Genomic DNA, 16,410 nt, shown 5'->3' with positions numbered 1-16,410 from the left:
GACAGCGGAAACGATTGAAATCGGTTTTGATTGGTTGATATCCGAGAAAATTCCACCAATAATATCTAACGGCAGAACGAGGCTGATGGCGCCAACCTGCGAAGGGAAAGAAAATACCGATTTTTCATAGACCTTTTACGCTGAAAATTCCTCCGATCCGTTACAAAAAGAGGTATAAATTTGATCCTTTATCAACAATTGTTGCATGTATGTAATATAACAAATATTCAAGCTCAAATATGGTTAATATTCGCTTCTGAATTATGGTCGATTTTCGGGCAATGTCAGCTTGGGAAACAGCTGTTTATTGCAGTAATGGGTAATGTCATCAGTGGAGTTTAGAGCCTGATTTATGTCATATCACAATAAGAAATAACTTTCTTTATAAATCAAGTAATTTGTTATATTGTCATGATATGTTTTTCTCGTATTGATTATGATCTTACGGATTAACAATGTGGGTTGAGTTTGTTCCCGTACAATAACAATACCGGAACTGTTCTCATTTTTTGTGATGTGAAAAGTAACGAAGTATAGGCCTTTAACAGATTTTGTTCAATATTTTGTCATGAATAGTTTGTATACCACGTTGTGTCTCTGTTTTTGAGATGACTGACTGCTTATTAAGACAAAAAAAAGTGCTGAACAAGCATTTATGAAGGCAAATTTGTAAGATAAAACAAATAGCTTTCTTTGAGGTATAGACTATAGTGTATGTTCTCTTGGCACATCTTGTTACATGCATATGTACATCATCAGAAAAAAATGTGACCAATTTTGTTTTCTCCAGGTTTGATCAGAGCCACTGACATTTGTAGTGTATATTACATAAAAAGGTGAAGTGTAGATAATTTTTGGAACAAAAAAGGCAGACATAAAAACATATACAATATCTTTGCTTTTTGTTTTACATTTTATTTTGATAGTCATGTTATACCACAGATTTTAATAGGTACCTTTTACTTCTATGGGGGTGATAATATATCGATTGAATAACTTGCATCTCTTACAATTGTAACAATTTGCAATTGTGATATATGTTCTATCATTGTAATTAGCAGAACTTGGATAGGGTGAGAAGTACATACTAATTACTGATGACTAGACATACCATACAGCTCAGTTGGATATAGAGTGTCTTTCTAGACTTGGGAGGTCCCAGATTCAAATCCCAGTCTGGCTGTTGCATTTTACCTTTATCTGTTACAGATAAATCTTGAGTAGTAATCTCTAAGTAAAGCATATAGTATTAAGGCAAAAAAATGTTTGTTTAGTAGCTGTTTCTGCTTTGAATAGAATAGGGTTGGTATTTAGGCATTTTTGGGGGGAAAATATTTTTACTATGCTTATATAGAGCAGCAGTTCTGACTTTAACAGAGCTTATATTACTATTTTATTAAAAAGCTTGATACTCAATTTTGAAAGCTATGTCTTGTTGAAAATGCACTTGAAAGCTACAAACTGTAATGTGACAAATTCAATATGAAGCACTAGAACACTTTATAAAATCTGTCCTGTTCAACTAGCTGGCATTCATGTTTAACTATGATTGCTAGCTGAATGGAAGTCAATACTAATGTAGGGATGAACTTTACAGATTAAGAAAAAAATGTGTAGTATTATTTCATTTTTGTTAAATTCTTGTGTACTTTCAGATAACTACAGTGGAACTACAATGTTGGGCTTGACGTCCATTCTGCAAGAGGAAGAGTCCTCTGACAATGTAACGTTACTAACACAGATCAAGCAGGAAGCACCTTATGACAGTGGTTATCTCTCACCCGGTCCCCTGGTACAGAGATCAGTGATCCCTTCTGGACAGATGGCACTACTTTCCCAGACACAGACTAGTCCAGTCAAGCCGATGATTCGACAGCGTTCTGCTGATCACTACAGTGTTGACAATCTACAGAAACCCCCAGTGTACGAAGATGTTGGAATCTCTGAGGAGTGGGAAAAGGATTTTTTTGCCAATTTTGAAGAAAATCTTTTCAGCTTAGATCTTGATGAACAAGTGTTAGATGACATTCTGAAATCACCGAAAGGTAAAGTGGCTTTAAATGAGATTATGAACTCACCCAAAGGGAAAGCCATCATGAACTCTCCAAAAGGGAAAAAACTGAAGGAAAGGATGAGGTTATTTGACACAGCTCCAGGTCAGGAAGAGTTTACAACAGTGGTGGATCACAGACTTGGTATTCTTAGTCCAGCTGATACCAACAAGCCTGGAATCACACCCATGAAACCTGATGCTCAGAGGGCACTCAAGATGTCAAAGAGGAAATTAAGTATGGGTACGATCAACCAGCCTCTTAGGCCATCTTTTACCAACTCCTTACCAACTCTTGCACCTGCCACCAATGAAAATAGTCAACCAGTCACGTGGCCATCACAGGAGCGACTGAAATTTGCCCGCAGTAATTTTAAAGACATTTTGAAGAAGGCTGTAATGAAAGTGGAAAGTGCTGAGGCAGCTTATAAGACTCAGCTAAAGCTACAGCAGACAGCAGCAGCAACAAAGACAAATCGACGTCAGAAAGGAAAGTCAGATAAATATCCTCAGCTTTCAAAAGCATTATCACGTCCTTCCATCCCAGATTCCTCTGACGATCAACAACCTATGCGGAAGTCTGAAAGAAAGTCGCACGTGTCCTCAGGGATGCTACTGTCAGGGTGTCAACTCCAGGATGACTGGTACAATCCAGAAGAGGACGATGATGATGAGGACTGGCAAGGTGATTTACCATTCACTGGCTTCAAACAGGCCACAAAGAGGAGGAAAAAGATTGTCAGCGGCCAGTCAAAACGACGGAAAAGTTCACACAACACTGCGCGATATGTCAAGTATTAGACGTTAACAGAAGTGTCTTTATTGTGATACTTGTCTTTCTAATTATATTAAAAAAGACATTTTTTTTTTGTACCAAGATGTACTTGTGATAGGTGTTGATTTTTATGATTATCAAAGTCTTTGTAGAAATGTGTGTGTAAGAATCATGCAACAAACATGTTTGAAAAATTAGCATTTTGTAATAATTTCACAACAATAAGGTGCTTTTTCTATAGCTCATGCAAATGAAAGTAATCAAGGATTAACAATGCTGTCAGACCTGACAAGTTCACATATGCATGTATTTTATAAATACCACTTGAGCAAAGTTGACAGCAAAGGTGTTTGAATTTGGTCAGTTTTCAAAATCATTTTTGCTTGTATGTATTTGTGTATATATATGTGTAAGTAACGATAATGTGCAATATAATGATAATTCTATCATGGTAAATATGATTCAAGCGGTGAAAAGGTTAACCATATAAAAAAAAGTTTAAAGAAAGAAAAAAATGGAATTTCTCTGTCCAATTAACTTGTACATGTATATTCCAATGAGTATAGGCTATAAGCTTGGATACACTACTATACAATTGTAGTCTTGTGTACTGTTTGTGTATTATCATTATGTAGGGGTTCATATTGGGTATGATAATATCCATATATAATGTATATAAATATATATATTAGGCTTTTGATTTCATCTAAGTAGCTTTTAAAAACAAAATGATCCATTCAACATATTGATTTTTTTTTATTGTACAAACAACACATCTATATCACTTCTTGATTTTTTGCAGTTTTATATCAATGGTGAGATGTTAATTAGTGCCTTTACAATAGTAAAGAAAACAGAGAAAAAGAAATATGTTAGAGTATTCCTACTTGACTATTCCAGAAATATATACAGTGAAGTGAGAGTGCACTTTTTGTAATCACCGGCTCCAGTGTTTATCTGAAATCAAAACAAAATAGCTTTAAGATTTCATGGCCATGACACATTACCTGTTGAAATGGTATCATGTTATTTTATCATGAGAAACGGATGGTTTTATGAATTTAATTGCATGAATAGGTTAAACAATGAGTGTTTAGATTTTTCTACCTGTTCCTTTTCTGGCAGTAGAGTTATGGCCACGGAACCACAGTTTATAATCATGCAACTAGATTTATTCAACAAATTGTTTGGTATAAAAAAGAATTATTTGTGTTTAACAGATCTAGAACTAATATGATTGAAGCTACAAATTATTTTAAGATAAAAAAATGGTTACAGTATATATATATATATTTTATATAAAGACTTCATTAGGATTCTGATACAATATGATAAGTTTCATAAGTACCATGATGAATTTTAAGTTTTCTATTCCAAGAGGTTGTGAAATATTGAAAATCATGATAGGTAGAAAAGTTTGTATAAACATGATTAACATGTTTTACTAAATTTTTAATACCAGAACAATTCAATTAACATTAAATGATATTTTGTGCCTGCTATGTATTGTATCTATATTGCGTGCTGACAACTTAGTGTATGTCTTGTAGCTTTTTGTTAAAGAATGTCATTAGCAGTAATTTGTATGAAAACGGATTTTTCGCATATGAGTTTGTACAAGATTTTGAAAAGTTTAAAATGGTTTTTAAATTAATTGAAGTTTTATGTACCGGTAAATCATTACAAAATGTGTTGTTAGTTTGATTATTTTTTCATTGAGGTTTGTTCATGTTTCAAACGTTTGAATGGCATCATTAGTTGGAGCATAAAGTATTTAAAGAGATACAAAGTGTGGAGTACAAAGTGTGGAGTACAATCTAGTACCATATGCACTGCATGTTACTTGAAATGTGTTTTTAATTTTCCAATCTAATTAAAATTGTATCTTCACATTGCTCCCATTTACTGATATGTTGCTTCCATGCGACATCGGTAAACAGGAACGATGTGAAGATATAATTTTAATTAGATTAGAAAATAAAAGCACATTTCAAGTAGGTTAATTTTCCTTCAGATGTGTTTCATAAAAAGAAACACATTGTACTATGCATTTTACCAAATGGCAGTATTTTGATCCCATACATTTGATATCAGAAAATACATATTCTTTTACAATGAACTTTATGGAGTAGACATACATGGTATTTGTGTTAGTCAAGTACAGTGTATTTGTAAAATATCACTTCACCATTTATTTACCCACAGTGTTTTCTTAGGGCTGTGTTATATGTTTAGCTTGTACCAAGGTCCTGTGTTTTATAATATACTTCATTTCAAAGATTTTCTCGATCATCGATTCATATTGATATAAGTTCCAAAAGCTTCTGGATCACTGATGAAATGTAATTTTTATCTTTTGTAGATTAAAATAACATTGCTCGGAAGGCAAACACATGGAAAATATACCTAATTTCATTTGTTTACATTATCTGTTCGTTGTCTTAATGAATTTAAAAATACTAGCTATATTTGGTTTGTTTCAAACAGTGCAAGGGGAGATTACTGTAACACTGATCCTGTATTTACCTTTATTATCAGTTATATCCCCTTTTTATGAGTAGCAATGGTTGAAGAGCTTATCTGTAAGACAATGGTCACAGCACTATAAGTATGGACAGTATTGTAATAATTTTCTTCTGTATTCTTGCATATAGTCAGAAATTATTTTTGTAAGAAAAATTTAAAAAATGTAATACTTATGTGGTACATATAATGTATTTGGAAATGTAGATTAGAATATATAGATTATATGATAAACTTTTGTATCATAGTCTGGTACTGGGTAGCCTTTCCCAGAGTACAAAGCTTTCAATGGAAATATGTAGACAGTTGCTTTAAAATTACTTAAAGAAGCATTTGCATGAACAAATAGATAAATGAATTGTTTGTCTGTTTATCCTTTAGTGGAATGATATGACAAACAATTTATTGTCTTGTAAAAATGGTTTAAATTGGGAACATTCGATTTGTCCACTTCCGTTATAAGGTATATGAGATATCCCAGTACGTTGCTGCTGTGGTCAGACTACATTTCTCACGCTATGTTGTATTATTTATTATATTGGCCTGTTGCAATTCACTGTATGATGAAATTATAAAATGATATAATAAAATAGGAAAACATCTTTTGTTGTCGCTACATCATTTGTCTTGTAATACAAATGTTAAATTTCAAATATTGTGCTTTACAAACAATCATTTCTGAACTTATTTAGGGTTTCTCAGACTTAAGATTTATGCAGACAGGCTACTTTTATTTTCATCACATTGTGTGTTAATCACATCACTCTTCATCTTTGGTCCGTTGCCATCTACGAAAACAATTCTTGTCACTACTTCTCAAAAACGTATTTGACGTATCTTCCTCCAACTTTATATGAAGGGTTTATTTTGAGAATGATCAGAAAACTTTATTTGTTATCACTCTTTCTCAAGAAGAACTTGCTTCGTATACACTCCACTTACTGGGCGCCGCCATTACTATTTACCTTTGTCAACAGCCCTATATGTAAGACGCGATTTCATTGGATGCGAGCGATTGCCATCAGGCAATAATTTAAAGGCTCGGTAAACACGGCTATATCCGCCAAGGGTAAGTGGAGTGTATACGAAGCGAACCCTTGGCTAGCGAAGATGCCGTCCGTCGTGCGTAAACTTTTTACATTTTCAACTTCTCAAAAACCAGTGGATGGAGTTTTATCAAACTTGGTCAGAATCATCCTTGGTGGATGAGGCTGCAAAATTCTAAAATTGGGATTCCTACCCCAATCCTAGGGGCCAGGGCTGTGCAACAATGGGAAAATTAACCAATATTTCAAAAATCTTCTTATCCAGACTTGGAGGTACTACAGTCATTATCTCTGCATGGATGAAAAGATCATCAGTGGCTTTATTTAAATTGTAAATTGCAGGACCTCGCGAGCTAACCGTTCTCCTTTGGGGAGGGGGTAAAGTCTACTTTAGTTTATATAGGGAAACAACACTATTGGGTTTGTTTTGACAATTTTCTGGGATTTCTACCCCAAACCTAAGGGCCAGGGCAGACCCCAAAGGGAAAATTAACCAATATTTCAAAAGTCTTTTCCAGACTCAGAGGTACTACAGTCAATTTCAGTGCATGGATAGAAAGATCATCAGGAGCTCTATTGAAATTGTCAATTTCAGGACCCCTGAGCCATCCTTTCCCCATAGGGGAGGGGGTAAAGTTTACTATAGTTTATATAGAGAAATAACACTTTCGGTATATTTTATCCATTTTCAGCAGAAAATTATTCAATCTTGGTCAGAATCATCTGTAGTGGATGAGAGTATTACAATGTAAATTTGGAATTCCTGCCCCAAAGCGAACATTTACCAAATTTTAAAATTCTTATCTTTTGATGACATGACAAGTATTGTATTTCACTTAGTTTACATGCTGATTTCCACATCACATCTAAACAATAAAATAAAGTTACCAGTACATATGATATAACGCAGGTGACCGCTAAGGCCCTTCCTTTTGAAGACTGATCGGGGAAACATGGTGGCTAAAAGGAAGCCATCTTGAATTTGGACAGTTCAAGTTTGTTGTCGCTATTTCTTAATAAGATAATGACAGACTTCTCTAATTTCATACATATGTTCCATTTGGTTCATAGTTGTGAATATTTAATTCTGAGACTTGTGCAACAAAATCGTCCCCGGAAAGCCATCTTTGATTTATGACAGCTAAAGAGTGTTATCCCTATTTCTCAAGAAGTAAAGAAAGACCTAACTTTGAAAGGACATTGCCAAACCCAGCTTATGAAGTTTTAAAAGTTATCACATGATAAATTTACTGTTGTCAAGACTATTAACTTAACAGTAAGAGGAAAAGGTTAAACTTAGGAACCCAAAACCCCTAGGTCCCTCTGGGATCTATTGTTAAATGAGCATTTTTAGCTCATCTGGTCCGAAGGCTTATGCCATACCGCAGCGTCCGTCCCTCCGTCCGTCAACTTTTCCTTTAAAACGCTACTTGTCCTGAACGGCCAAGTAGATTTTGACTAAATTTGGTCTGGAGCATCCTTAGGCCAAGGGGGCTCAATTTTGTATAGACGTTGGGTGTGGCCTCCCTAGGGGCATAGGGGCGGGGCCCGACAGGGGAAATAGAGGTAAAATCTTAAAAATCCTTCTCCTACCTTAGGGATTTACGGATTTTATGCTAATTTAGTCTGGAGCATCCTTGGGCAAAGTGGACCCAATAAAGGGTGAGCGTGGCCTCTGGGGACTGAGGAGCGGGGCCAAATAGGGGAAACAGCAAATTCTTCAAAATCCTTCTTCTGTAGGAATGACAGCATTTTGTCCGAATTTGGTATGAAGCAAACACACACACACACACACACAAACGCCAAAGAGGAAAAATAGCTTTTAAATCCTTCTTCTGTAGGAATGACAGGATTATGTCCATATTTGGTCTAAAGCATCCTTGGGTGAAGGGGACCTAATTTTGTATGAACGATGGGTCTGACCCCCCCTGGGGACATAGGGGCTGGGCCCAATAAGGGAAACATAGCCAATTCTTCGAAATCAACCTTTTATTTTAGGAATGACAAGATTTTGTCCAATTGCATATAAATGTATAGCCCCTGACTAACCATGTAATACATGTACACTTCCAGTAACATCATGCTATTCTAACTTCAACTTTGCTAACATTTCCAGGTGAGCATATATGCAGAATATTTTTGTAAATGTTAAATAAAGCAAAATCAGACTATCTGGTCTGGCCGTATTTCCTCAAAGAACAATACTCGAATTTTTTTTCGGAACAAGATATACAGCAACAAAACGGGCCTCAAGTATACAAATGTATAAGGGTATATGCTACATTACTGTTAAATGTATTTTCTTTTCAAAATAGTTCCAATATAAGAAAATACTACTTTAAGAAACTGTTAAGTTATCTTGTATGAATCGAGGATAAAATTAAAGAAAGATTGTCAATGTTATCAACGTTGATAACGTTAACATAATCTGGATTGCTAGTTGATGCAAAATAAGAGACCAATGAGGCCTGTTTTAGACACGTGTTTCTGTTCAATTAGGTGAAAATGTTCCCGATGGTTTTAAGATGGTGGTGTCCCTCTCACATTTCTATTCACACCTCTTGTTAAGGATAATATCAAGAACAGTTACAAACTATATATCCGATAGGCCGTATTAGGAGGCCATGCTTTAAAGAACTTAAGCGAAAAAGTTTAGGTCCAAATATAGCTGTTCAGGCTATGGAATCCGGATCATTGTCATATTCAATTTCGTTAAAATCAAAATGACAAGTCGAAAATGGATTCGCCAGATAGGACAAGAGTGACCAACTTGAATTTTGAATAGATTTTTTTTTAATGACAATCATTCGTCATCTGGTCTCTGGGAAATATTTGCCATGAAAAGCCCTTATTTAGCCTTGCTTTGCGGGACTCTCTTCATTTGTACACATTTATGCCAATGGATGGCTAAAACAGATTTCGTTAATATTTAACCAATTATTGGTGCCTCGTGACATGACCTTTATTTATTGTTCAGTGTAATCCCCCTTAACCTAAGGATGAATAGACGTGTAGGGCCTGTAACTTCAATATTCAGACTCAGTAAATTTTGCCGGTAGACTGTTCACGCTTGGTACCGTTCAGGTGGTTCTGGTTTCAAATTAGGAAAGACTTAAATACGGAACCACAGGGGCGTGGCACATACGGACCATGAGATCGGGGATTGATGCCACATCCCACAGGGACCTTGGAATTTGTTACAGCTATATTTCTTGGACTTAAACTACGGCTATCTAAATCCCTAAAACATGTAAAATTACTCCTTAGTTTAGGTCCAAATATAGCTGTAACAAATGATCAGGTTCCTGTGCCGCACCTCTATATGCACTGTGCCTAGTCGTACGCTTTCCAGCATTTACATATCATTCGAGCTTAAACAGTTATTTATAATGAATACAAAGGCCAGGTAAACGTATTAACATCTTCACTTTATAATGACATACAATTTAAGTTATATGATCATAGTCAACGCTATTGTATTTGACGATATGTTTCAATCCTGTCCTGCCAAGAAGACACCATCTTAGCTTATCAATGTCCCGTTTTACCGTAATTTGACGCCGATATAATTAGTCGGTATGTGATAGGTGCCCGTCAACAATAACACCGGTAACTAAAACGGGGTCGTGTATTATACATATTATAATACACAATAAGAAGTCGATTTAGTTTATAATTTGACAGTGTTCCATGACTGCCTTGTACATAGATGGAATGCGATCATTAATTACTAAACTGTCCTGTACGTATAAAAAAATATATGATCCCACGATAAAAAAAAATATATCTATATATCTACATTTTATATATTTTGAAAACAAATTTTCTTGAGCATAGGTCATATGTTCTATGACTCACATTGCCCTGAATGCATAAACGATATCCAATGTTTGCATAGATTGAAAACAAGTTTATTTTTTTCGGATTGTAAAACAAATCTGATTAAAGTTAACATGTTTCATGGCTGTCCTGTCGCGCCTGTGTATGAATAAAGTGTATATTGAGCCAAAGTACAAAAAAGAATGACGTATGGGTGTACTAGTTATGTGTTGAAAACAAGATATGATTTGATGTTAACCTAAATTGCAAAATACACATTAAAACAGATATTTAGGACATCAATTAAAATTTGGCGGAAAACAAGTGAAAAAAGAAGATTGAAAGACAAACTCTCCTTATAATTTGGTAATTTATGTTTTTCATATATATTCACGTAAACCCGTAAATCACTCTAAATAAAAGAAACAAATAACTTTATCTTCTCTCTCAAAGTTTTCTCCAATCTACGCGTTTATTTCGAATCGATTCACAGAAATGTTCTCAACAACTTAATATAAAAGAAATAAAAAACCGGAAAAACACTATTTTTACCCAACTGCCTATAACCTGTATGCACGTTACGAATCAGTTCCGCACTGAAGGTCACCAACGAAATTATCTCTGTGAAATATCCAAACTGAAAATCATATCGGATTTTCTTTGTGAATCTGCAAAAAAATAACGATGACCTATTCAAATCAAAACATATGGGTACAGGGATAAGACGTAATATCTGCATAAATTGTTTTCCAAAGCACACTGTAAAACATCCATTCGGGAACACAGGGGCCTGACACAAGATTCACGCCGAACGAAAATGATTCCATGTCGTTTCTGATTAACTGATGCGGTACATATATTATCTGGGTTCATATACAAAATCTACTAATCATCATCGTTGCAGTTGTTCATTTGTGTACACTTTATGGAAAACTTATCAGCAACAACTAATAAAAAGAATCCGAACAATATTTTCCGGGAAGCAGAAAAGAGCACTTTCCCGCCAAGAGGACACAACGTGTATACCATGTAGTTACTATGAAATGCACTTAGATCGGGTTTGATGTGTCCTCCTCTTTTTCATTTCCCTCTTCTTCGTCATGCGTTGTGGCGTATTGAAGTATTTTTACGTCATATGTACTGTTCATACGGTACACGCCCCATACCGTGTCCGCGTGCAAGCCCACAGCCACCGTGTAGCACGTGCCCAAGTCCAAGATACCGATGAACTCTGCACTCCCGCTGAGCAGTGTGATGGACTTGTTCGTGCAGTCACCGACCACAATATTACCCTTTGCGTCATAAATCACGTCTGACGGGTTGAATGGTCGCTGAACAACGACGTCGGCGCTGATTTCGCCCCTGAAGTGGTTAAGTTTTCTTAGTTTGTTGTCGGCAATCACAATGTGACGCTTGTTCTGGCCTCCGTCTGCGATGCGATCTTGGTCCACGATGGCGAGGTTGCCTGTAACGGGACACTCTGAGATCCGTTTAGGTGATGACACGCCTGATCCAGACATTACAGTCCGGGAAGAACTGATCATCCTTCCGGTACTTGTAAATATGGCGACTTCCTTGGACATTCCAAGCACAACGAAGCCTGAATGTTGGGAGAGACACATGCACCTTGGAGCTAGCTCGGTCTGGAATTTGATGACGGGTAAACCTGAAGCTTGCCACTCAATGATGCTCTTGTCGGCATTTGAGCACGCCCAGAGATTGTGTGTGATGGGAGAAATCTTGACGTCACAAAGACGCACCTGGTACTGAATCTGCTTTCTTACGTCGCCGGACTGTCCCATAAGAGTGATGGTCTTGGTGTCCTCAAAACATACCCATGCGTCTCCTCCCGGTGTACAGCAGATGGCACTCACCTTGCATGGTGATGTGAATTCGGACAAAACTGTAGGCTCCTGCTTCAGTTGGTATCTTGGAGGGGGGTTCATCTCAATTGACTCTTCATGTTGTAATTTCAACGGTTTCTTTATGAAAGACATACCACTTGATCGACCATGTTCGGAAACAGACGGTAGCCTGTATACAGAGGGCTGGCTCTTGGACAGACGTCCTAGTGGATGTTTGGCTTTAGTCTGTTTCCTTTGAGGCTTCTGTTGGGGTTGAATTTCCGGTTCTTTCTCCTTGGTATCAATCGTCTCCAGTGTTCCGAGCGCTTGCTCAAGGAAATTCCTCGGACTTTTGTTCGGCATAAAGTTGCTGACATGTAAATCTGGACTGGGCGGAAGTGGGCTGTTTGCAAAGGTATCCACTTCCGCATCGTAAATCTGGATATCGGACGCCTTTTGCATCAATTTCTTCTGGTCCTGCAATTGCTTATTGAGCACATCGTGTCTCGTTTGTAGCTCTTTTTTATACGTCGTGATCAGCTTGGCGTTTTTGTCCTCAATCTGCTTACATTGAGCCACAGAGGTTGTCACAAGGATATCGATTTCCGTCTTAAGCCTCTCTCCCTGCTCCTTAGCTTGAGCGGCAAGATCCTTGAAACGGCTGGCGTTCCTCTTCAGCTCTTCTTCGGCTGCTGCTATATCCTTTTTAAGTTGGAGAAGCTGGATGTTCCCTGTGGTGTCGATGTATGCTTGGAGTTCTTCACGCTTTCCAGGAACAATGTTACCCAGCTCTTCAATGGTATGACTCTGATGGACGGACGTGACGCATTTTGCGCACACCAGCTCCCCACACGTAACACAGAACAGCGTCAGCTCTTTGCTTTGGTGATGCAGACATGTCGTTTGGCCTTTTTGTCTTGGCCGGGACGGTGGCTGACCTTGCGACTTGGTCGTCATAGTTTTCACATCAATGTCCTAACGAGTACGGTGTTTTAGTGGCATGCTGAGTTACAGGTGTGTTCGACTGGGGCTACCGTTCTACACTGATAGAGTTATTAGAATATCAAGGTACAATATCATAAAAGACAAAGAGATATATTGTATTTCGTTTGTAGGCTTAATTGATTTTGAATTCAATACCCGATTACTTCTTAATCTCGTCTTCAAACAAAAATGATATCTTCCACAAGTATACATTTGGCAACATTTTGAACCTTGTGCGTGTTGGGGGCACAACGTACGTTGCGAGATAGTAGTATCGGGTGTCATGCCCACCTATTACCGAGTACACCTAGATGTGACGTTGTTTGGTATCGCGGTCATCAGAATACCGTTATTTGATTGGATCAGTCGTAATTAATTCGGACATTACTAGAGGTAGTGGATAAGTAAAAAGGGGGTTGTAGAGATATAATCTTTGTGTGAGTTTGATGTGTACGTCATACTACCGAAATAGGACGGGGCCGAGCACTTTGTTGCCCGAGCTGTTCCACATGACCGGACAGACACGGAGATACAACAAGGGCACACTTACACAAATCTATTTAGGAAACGTTTGGTGTTATTTATATTTGTAACACAATGCGCCACTTTAAATACGTGTGGATAATGACAGAACCATTCGTACCTACGTTGCCACGAGGGGTATCACCATGATGGACGTAAGACACACACACATGTGGATTGCACCTATACAATGTGATAGGCCAGACATCAATTACACTACAACATATGGATCTGTTTCGTCCTACTGGGACTCGTTGGTAACGTTAGGGGCCAAAATGACGGAAATCCCAAAACTACAGTTAAAACAGGAGGAGAGCTGCTTAAACCCCCTGAATTATATTACAGGAGTAGATACATTTTAAATTTATGAACCGTGCCAGTTAATCATAGTTCGCTAGCAAATACAAAACTGCGTACATTCAACACTGTTCCTTATTGATTCATTTATTCTTGGCCAGATGTCACTATCTATGTAACAGACATGTATTACAACTGAATGAAAACAAGGTATTGAAAAAAACACATGATCCTAATTTTTACCTTAAATTGAGTTAACAGTCAGTTCATGTGAACAGTTATGACCAGTGATATTTTCTATATCGATCAAGTTTTTTTTTACTATTATCCTTACATAATGGAATTACTTATTTTTTTATTTTTGTTTACAATATGGAAGCATTATGGAGTTAATGAAAGCTTTATAATTTTAAATAACATCAGTAATCAATACTTTCATATGGAACATTAATCACGGATTAAGTTCCGTGAAATACGTCACGGTATGTGGTTAACTGGAACCATGTGATGTTCGTTGCTATATTGAATACTTGATCAGCTGACAGTAGCTTTTTATATCGAATATTTGTCCAGGTGACAGTTTTTATTTGAAATTACACTCGACCAGGTGACAGTTTTTATTGGCTAGTACTAAACAGGGCGGACAGTTCGATTGTTACGTATTTGACCAGAGACGTATAATACATTATTTCATACGTGTTATACGTCTCTGATTTGACAATTTTACATTGATGAACGTTCAGGTGTCAGTTCAAATTACATTGGATGGCTTGTTCTCGTTTCCCCCACTTTTTAAAATAACATGGGCGGAATAATGTTGTTAGAAGGATTATAGTCTGTTTCTAAGTAGTATGGGCAGTATTTACCTGTGTGTTTACCTGTGTTTACCTGTGGTTAACCCTTCTATCTAAGGTGGTGTTTTATCATATTTAATTTAATAAAATCATTATATAAGTTTTTTCAGATTTGTGATGACAAATGTTAAAATTTAAATTATTTAGATATTAATCATATATATAAATATATATATATTCAGTATTAAATATATCCATTTTGTAGTACTTGTGCTGCTGATATGATAAGATGAAATGTGTTATTTCATTTTCTAGTACTTAAAAAATATTAATATAAATGGTTATTAAATAATCTTTATAATTGTAACATTTAATAAGATGCCTACATTACCTTGTACAAAATGTAAGAATGTAATGTGTGACTAAGAGTGTGGTGTTTAACAGCTAATTAATCAGTTAATGAATCAAAATTCCAAGATGTTATAAGTATCTTATAACTATCATAAAAATCATTGAACATCTATATTTATCCAAGCTATCTTTTCAATCCATGTGAGCTAAAAGTGATCACGGCCCATGTTAATTCAATTCAATTCAATTCAATGTATTACCAAATGCACATTGCATATAGGCGTACAGAAATATACATATAGATAAATACTTTACAAATAGCTTGTACAATGGCCGAGAACATATGCAATAGCTTTAATTCCATACATAATATTTACAAATTATGAAATTGTCATAAGTTTGGGAAAGCTTTAAGGTTTTCCTAAGGTAACTTAGCGGACTGTTATGAAGCATAATTTAGTTGCATAATTTAGTTGTTTATGAAATAATACAAATAAAGCCTTAATCTAACCCTAGGAAATAACAAAACTTCAAAGTCAATCATACAACCTCAACATGAAGGTAGAACAGAGACGTATAAAGCCATATGTGTTATATATACGTCTCTGGGTAGAACGAGTACTATATATTATATAATGAAATGAGATTATAACTCATTGTGAAGTAAAAGACATAGATCTCAATATACAGTAACAAAACGTTTATAGCGAGACTTTGATACAGCTTATATTTCATAAAATACGACTTCTTTTAACAGTTGCCTGATATTTTTATCTGACCAGTAACATGCACAAACTACCATCACTGGTGTATACACATCTCTGATGTATGCGAGTTAGTTTCGTCACGGTGTAACATCAGCCGGGGTTATAATGATTATAATAATAATAAACTTTATTTATTGAGGATAAAAACCCTGTTTAGCAAAGCTAATCTTCCACAGGGTCCTCTAATAAATGGGTTAAGCCTTGAATAAGTTGATAATTTAGCAACGAAATGTCTAAGGGAGGTAACTGGAGAACGGCCGAGGAAGCGTAATAATGAAAATAGAAATATTTATTACAATTCTAATGAAATTGCTTAATTTAGATATTATTTAAACTGGTGGTATTTTAGTATATAATATAAGAAATATTTTTGATGAAGATAACAATTTTATAATGAATAGTTTACAAAATTTAAAAACATATATTTTCTGTTATTCTAATTTAATTTTAACCAGATAAGATTACTCTGTTTTTACTATATACTATATTATTAACTTTACACGGTATCGCTTCTCGGCCTTTTGGCTAAGATCAAAGTGTAGTATCTGTTCTTATCAGCTTCATATCTGATACGTACCCCACCGGGGTACTTCGATATTAAACTGATTTTTGGACTTAGGTGAGATGTCAGGGGCTTG

General features: G+C 36.0%; 2 protein-coding genes across 2 annotated transcripts; one reads left to right on the top strand and one right to left on the bottom strand.

The window, feature by feature from the left end:
- The first annotated feature begins 85 nt into the window (after positions 1-85).
- Positions 86-5,938, top strand: LOC110453238. The gene is made up of 2 exons (XM_021502105.1): positions 86-172; positions 1,656-5,938. Exon 2 carries the CDS (start codon positions 1,676-1,678, stop codon positions 2,849-2,851), a length of 1,176 nt encoding a protein of 391 aa, XP_021357780.1. The 5' UTR covers positions 86-172; positions 1,656-1,675; the 3' UTR covers positions 2,852-5,938.
- A 4,723-nt stretch (positions 5,939-10,661) lies between these two features.
- Positions 10,662-13,085, bottom strand: LOC110453243. Its single transcript, XM_021502109.1, has one exon. It carries the CDS (start codon positions 13,012-13,014, stop codon positions 11,263-11,265), a length of 1,752 nt encoding a protein of 583 aa, XP_021357784.1. The 5' UTR covers positions 13,015-13,085; the 3' UTR covers positions 10,662-11,262.
- Between the last annotated feature and the right edge of the window lie 3,325 nt (positions 13,086-16,410).

The sequence above is a fragment of the Mizuhopecten yessoensis genome, unplaced genomic scaffold, assembly GCF_002113885.1.
Source record: "Mizuhopecten yessoensis strain PY_sf001 unplaced genomic scaffold, ASM211388v2 scaffold7201, whole genome shotgun sequence".
Taxonomy (NCBI): domain Eukaryota; kingdom Metazoa; phylum Mollusca; class Bivalvia; order Pectinida; family Pectinidae; genus Mizuhopecten; species Mizuhopecten yessoensis.
Note: the sequence above shows the minus strand (reverse complement) of the source record. Positions and strands in the feature narration are given on the sequence as shown.

Coding starts and splice junctions, on each gene's coding strand:
- LOC110453238 (XM_021502105.1), top strand. CDS start 1,676: ATGTTGGGCTTGACGTCCATTCTGCAAGAGGAAGAGTCCTCTGACAAT.
- LOC110453243 (XM_021502109.1), bottom strand. CDS start 13,014: ATGACGACCAAGTCGCAAGGTCAGCCACCGTCCCGGCCAAGACAAAAA.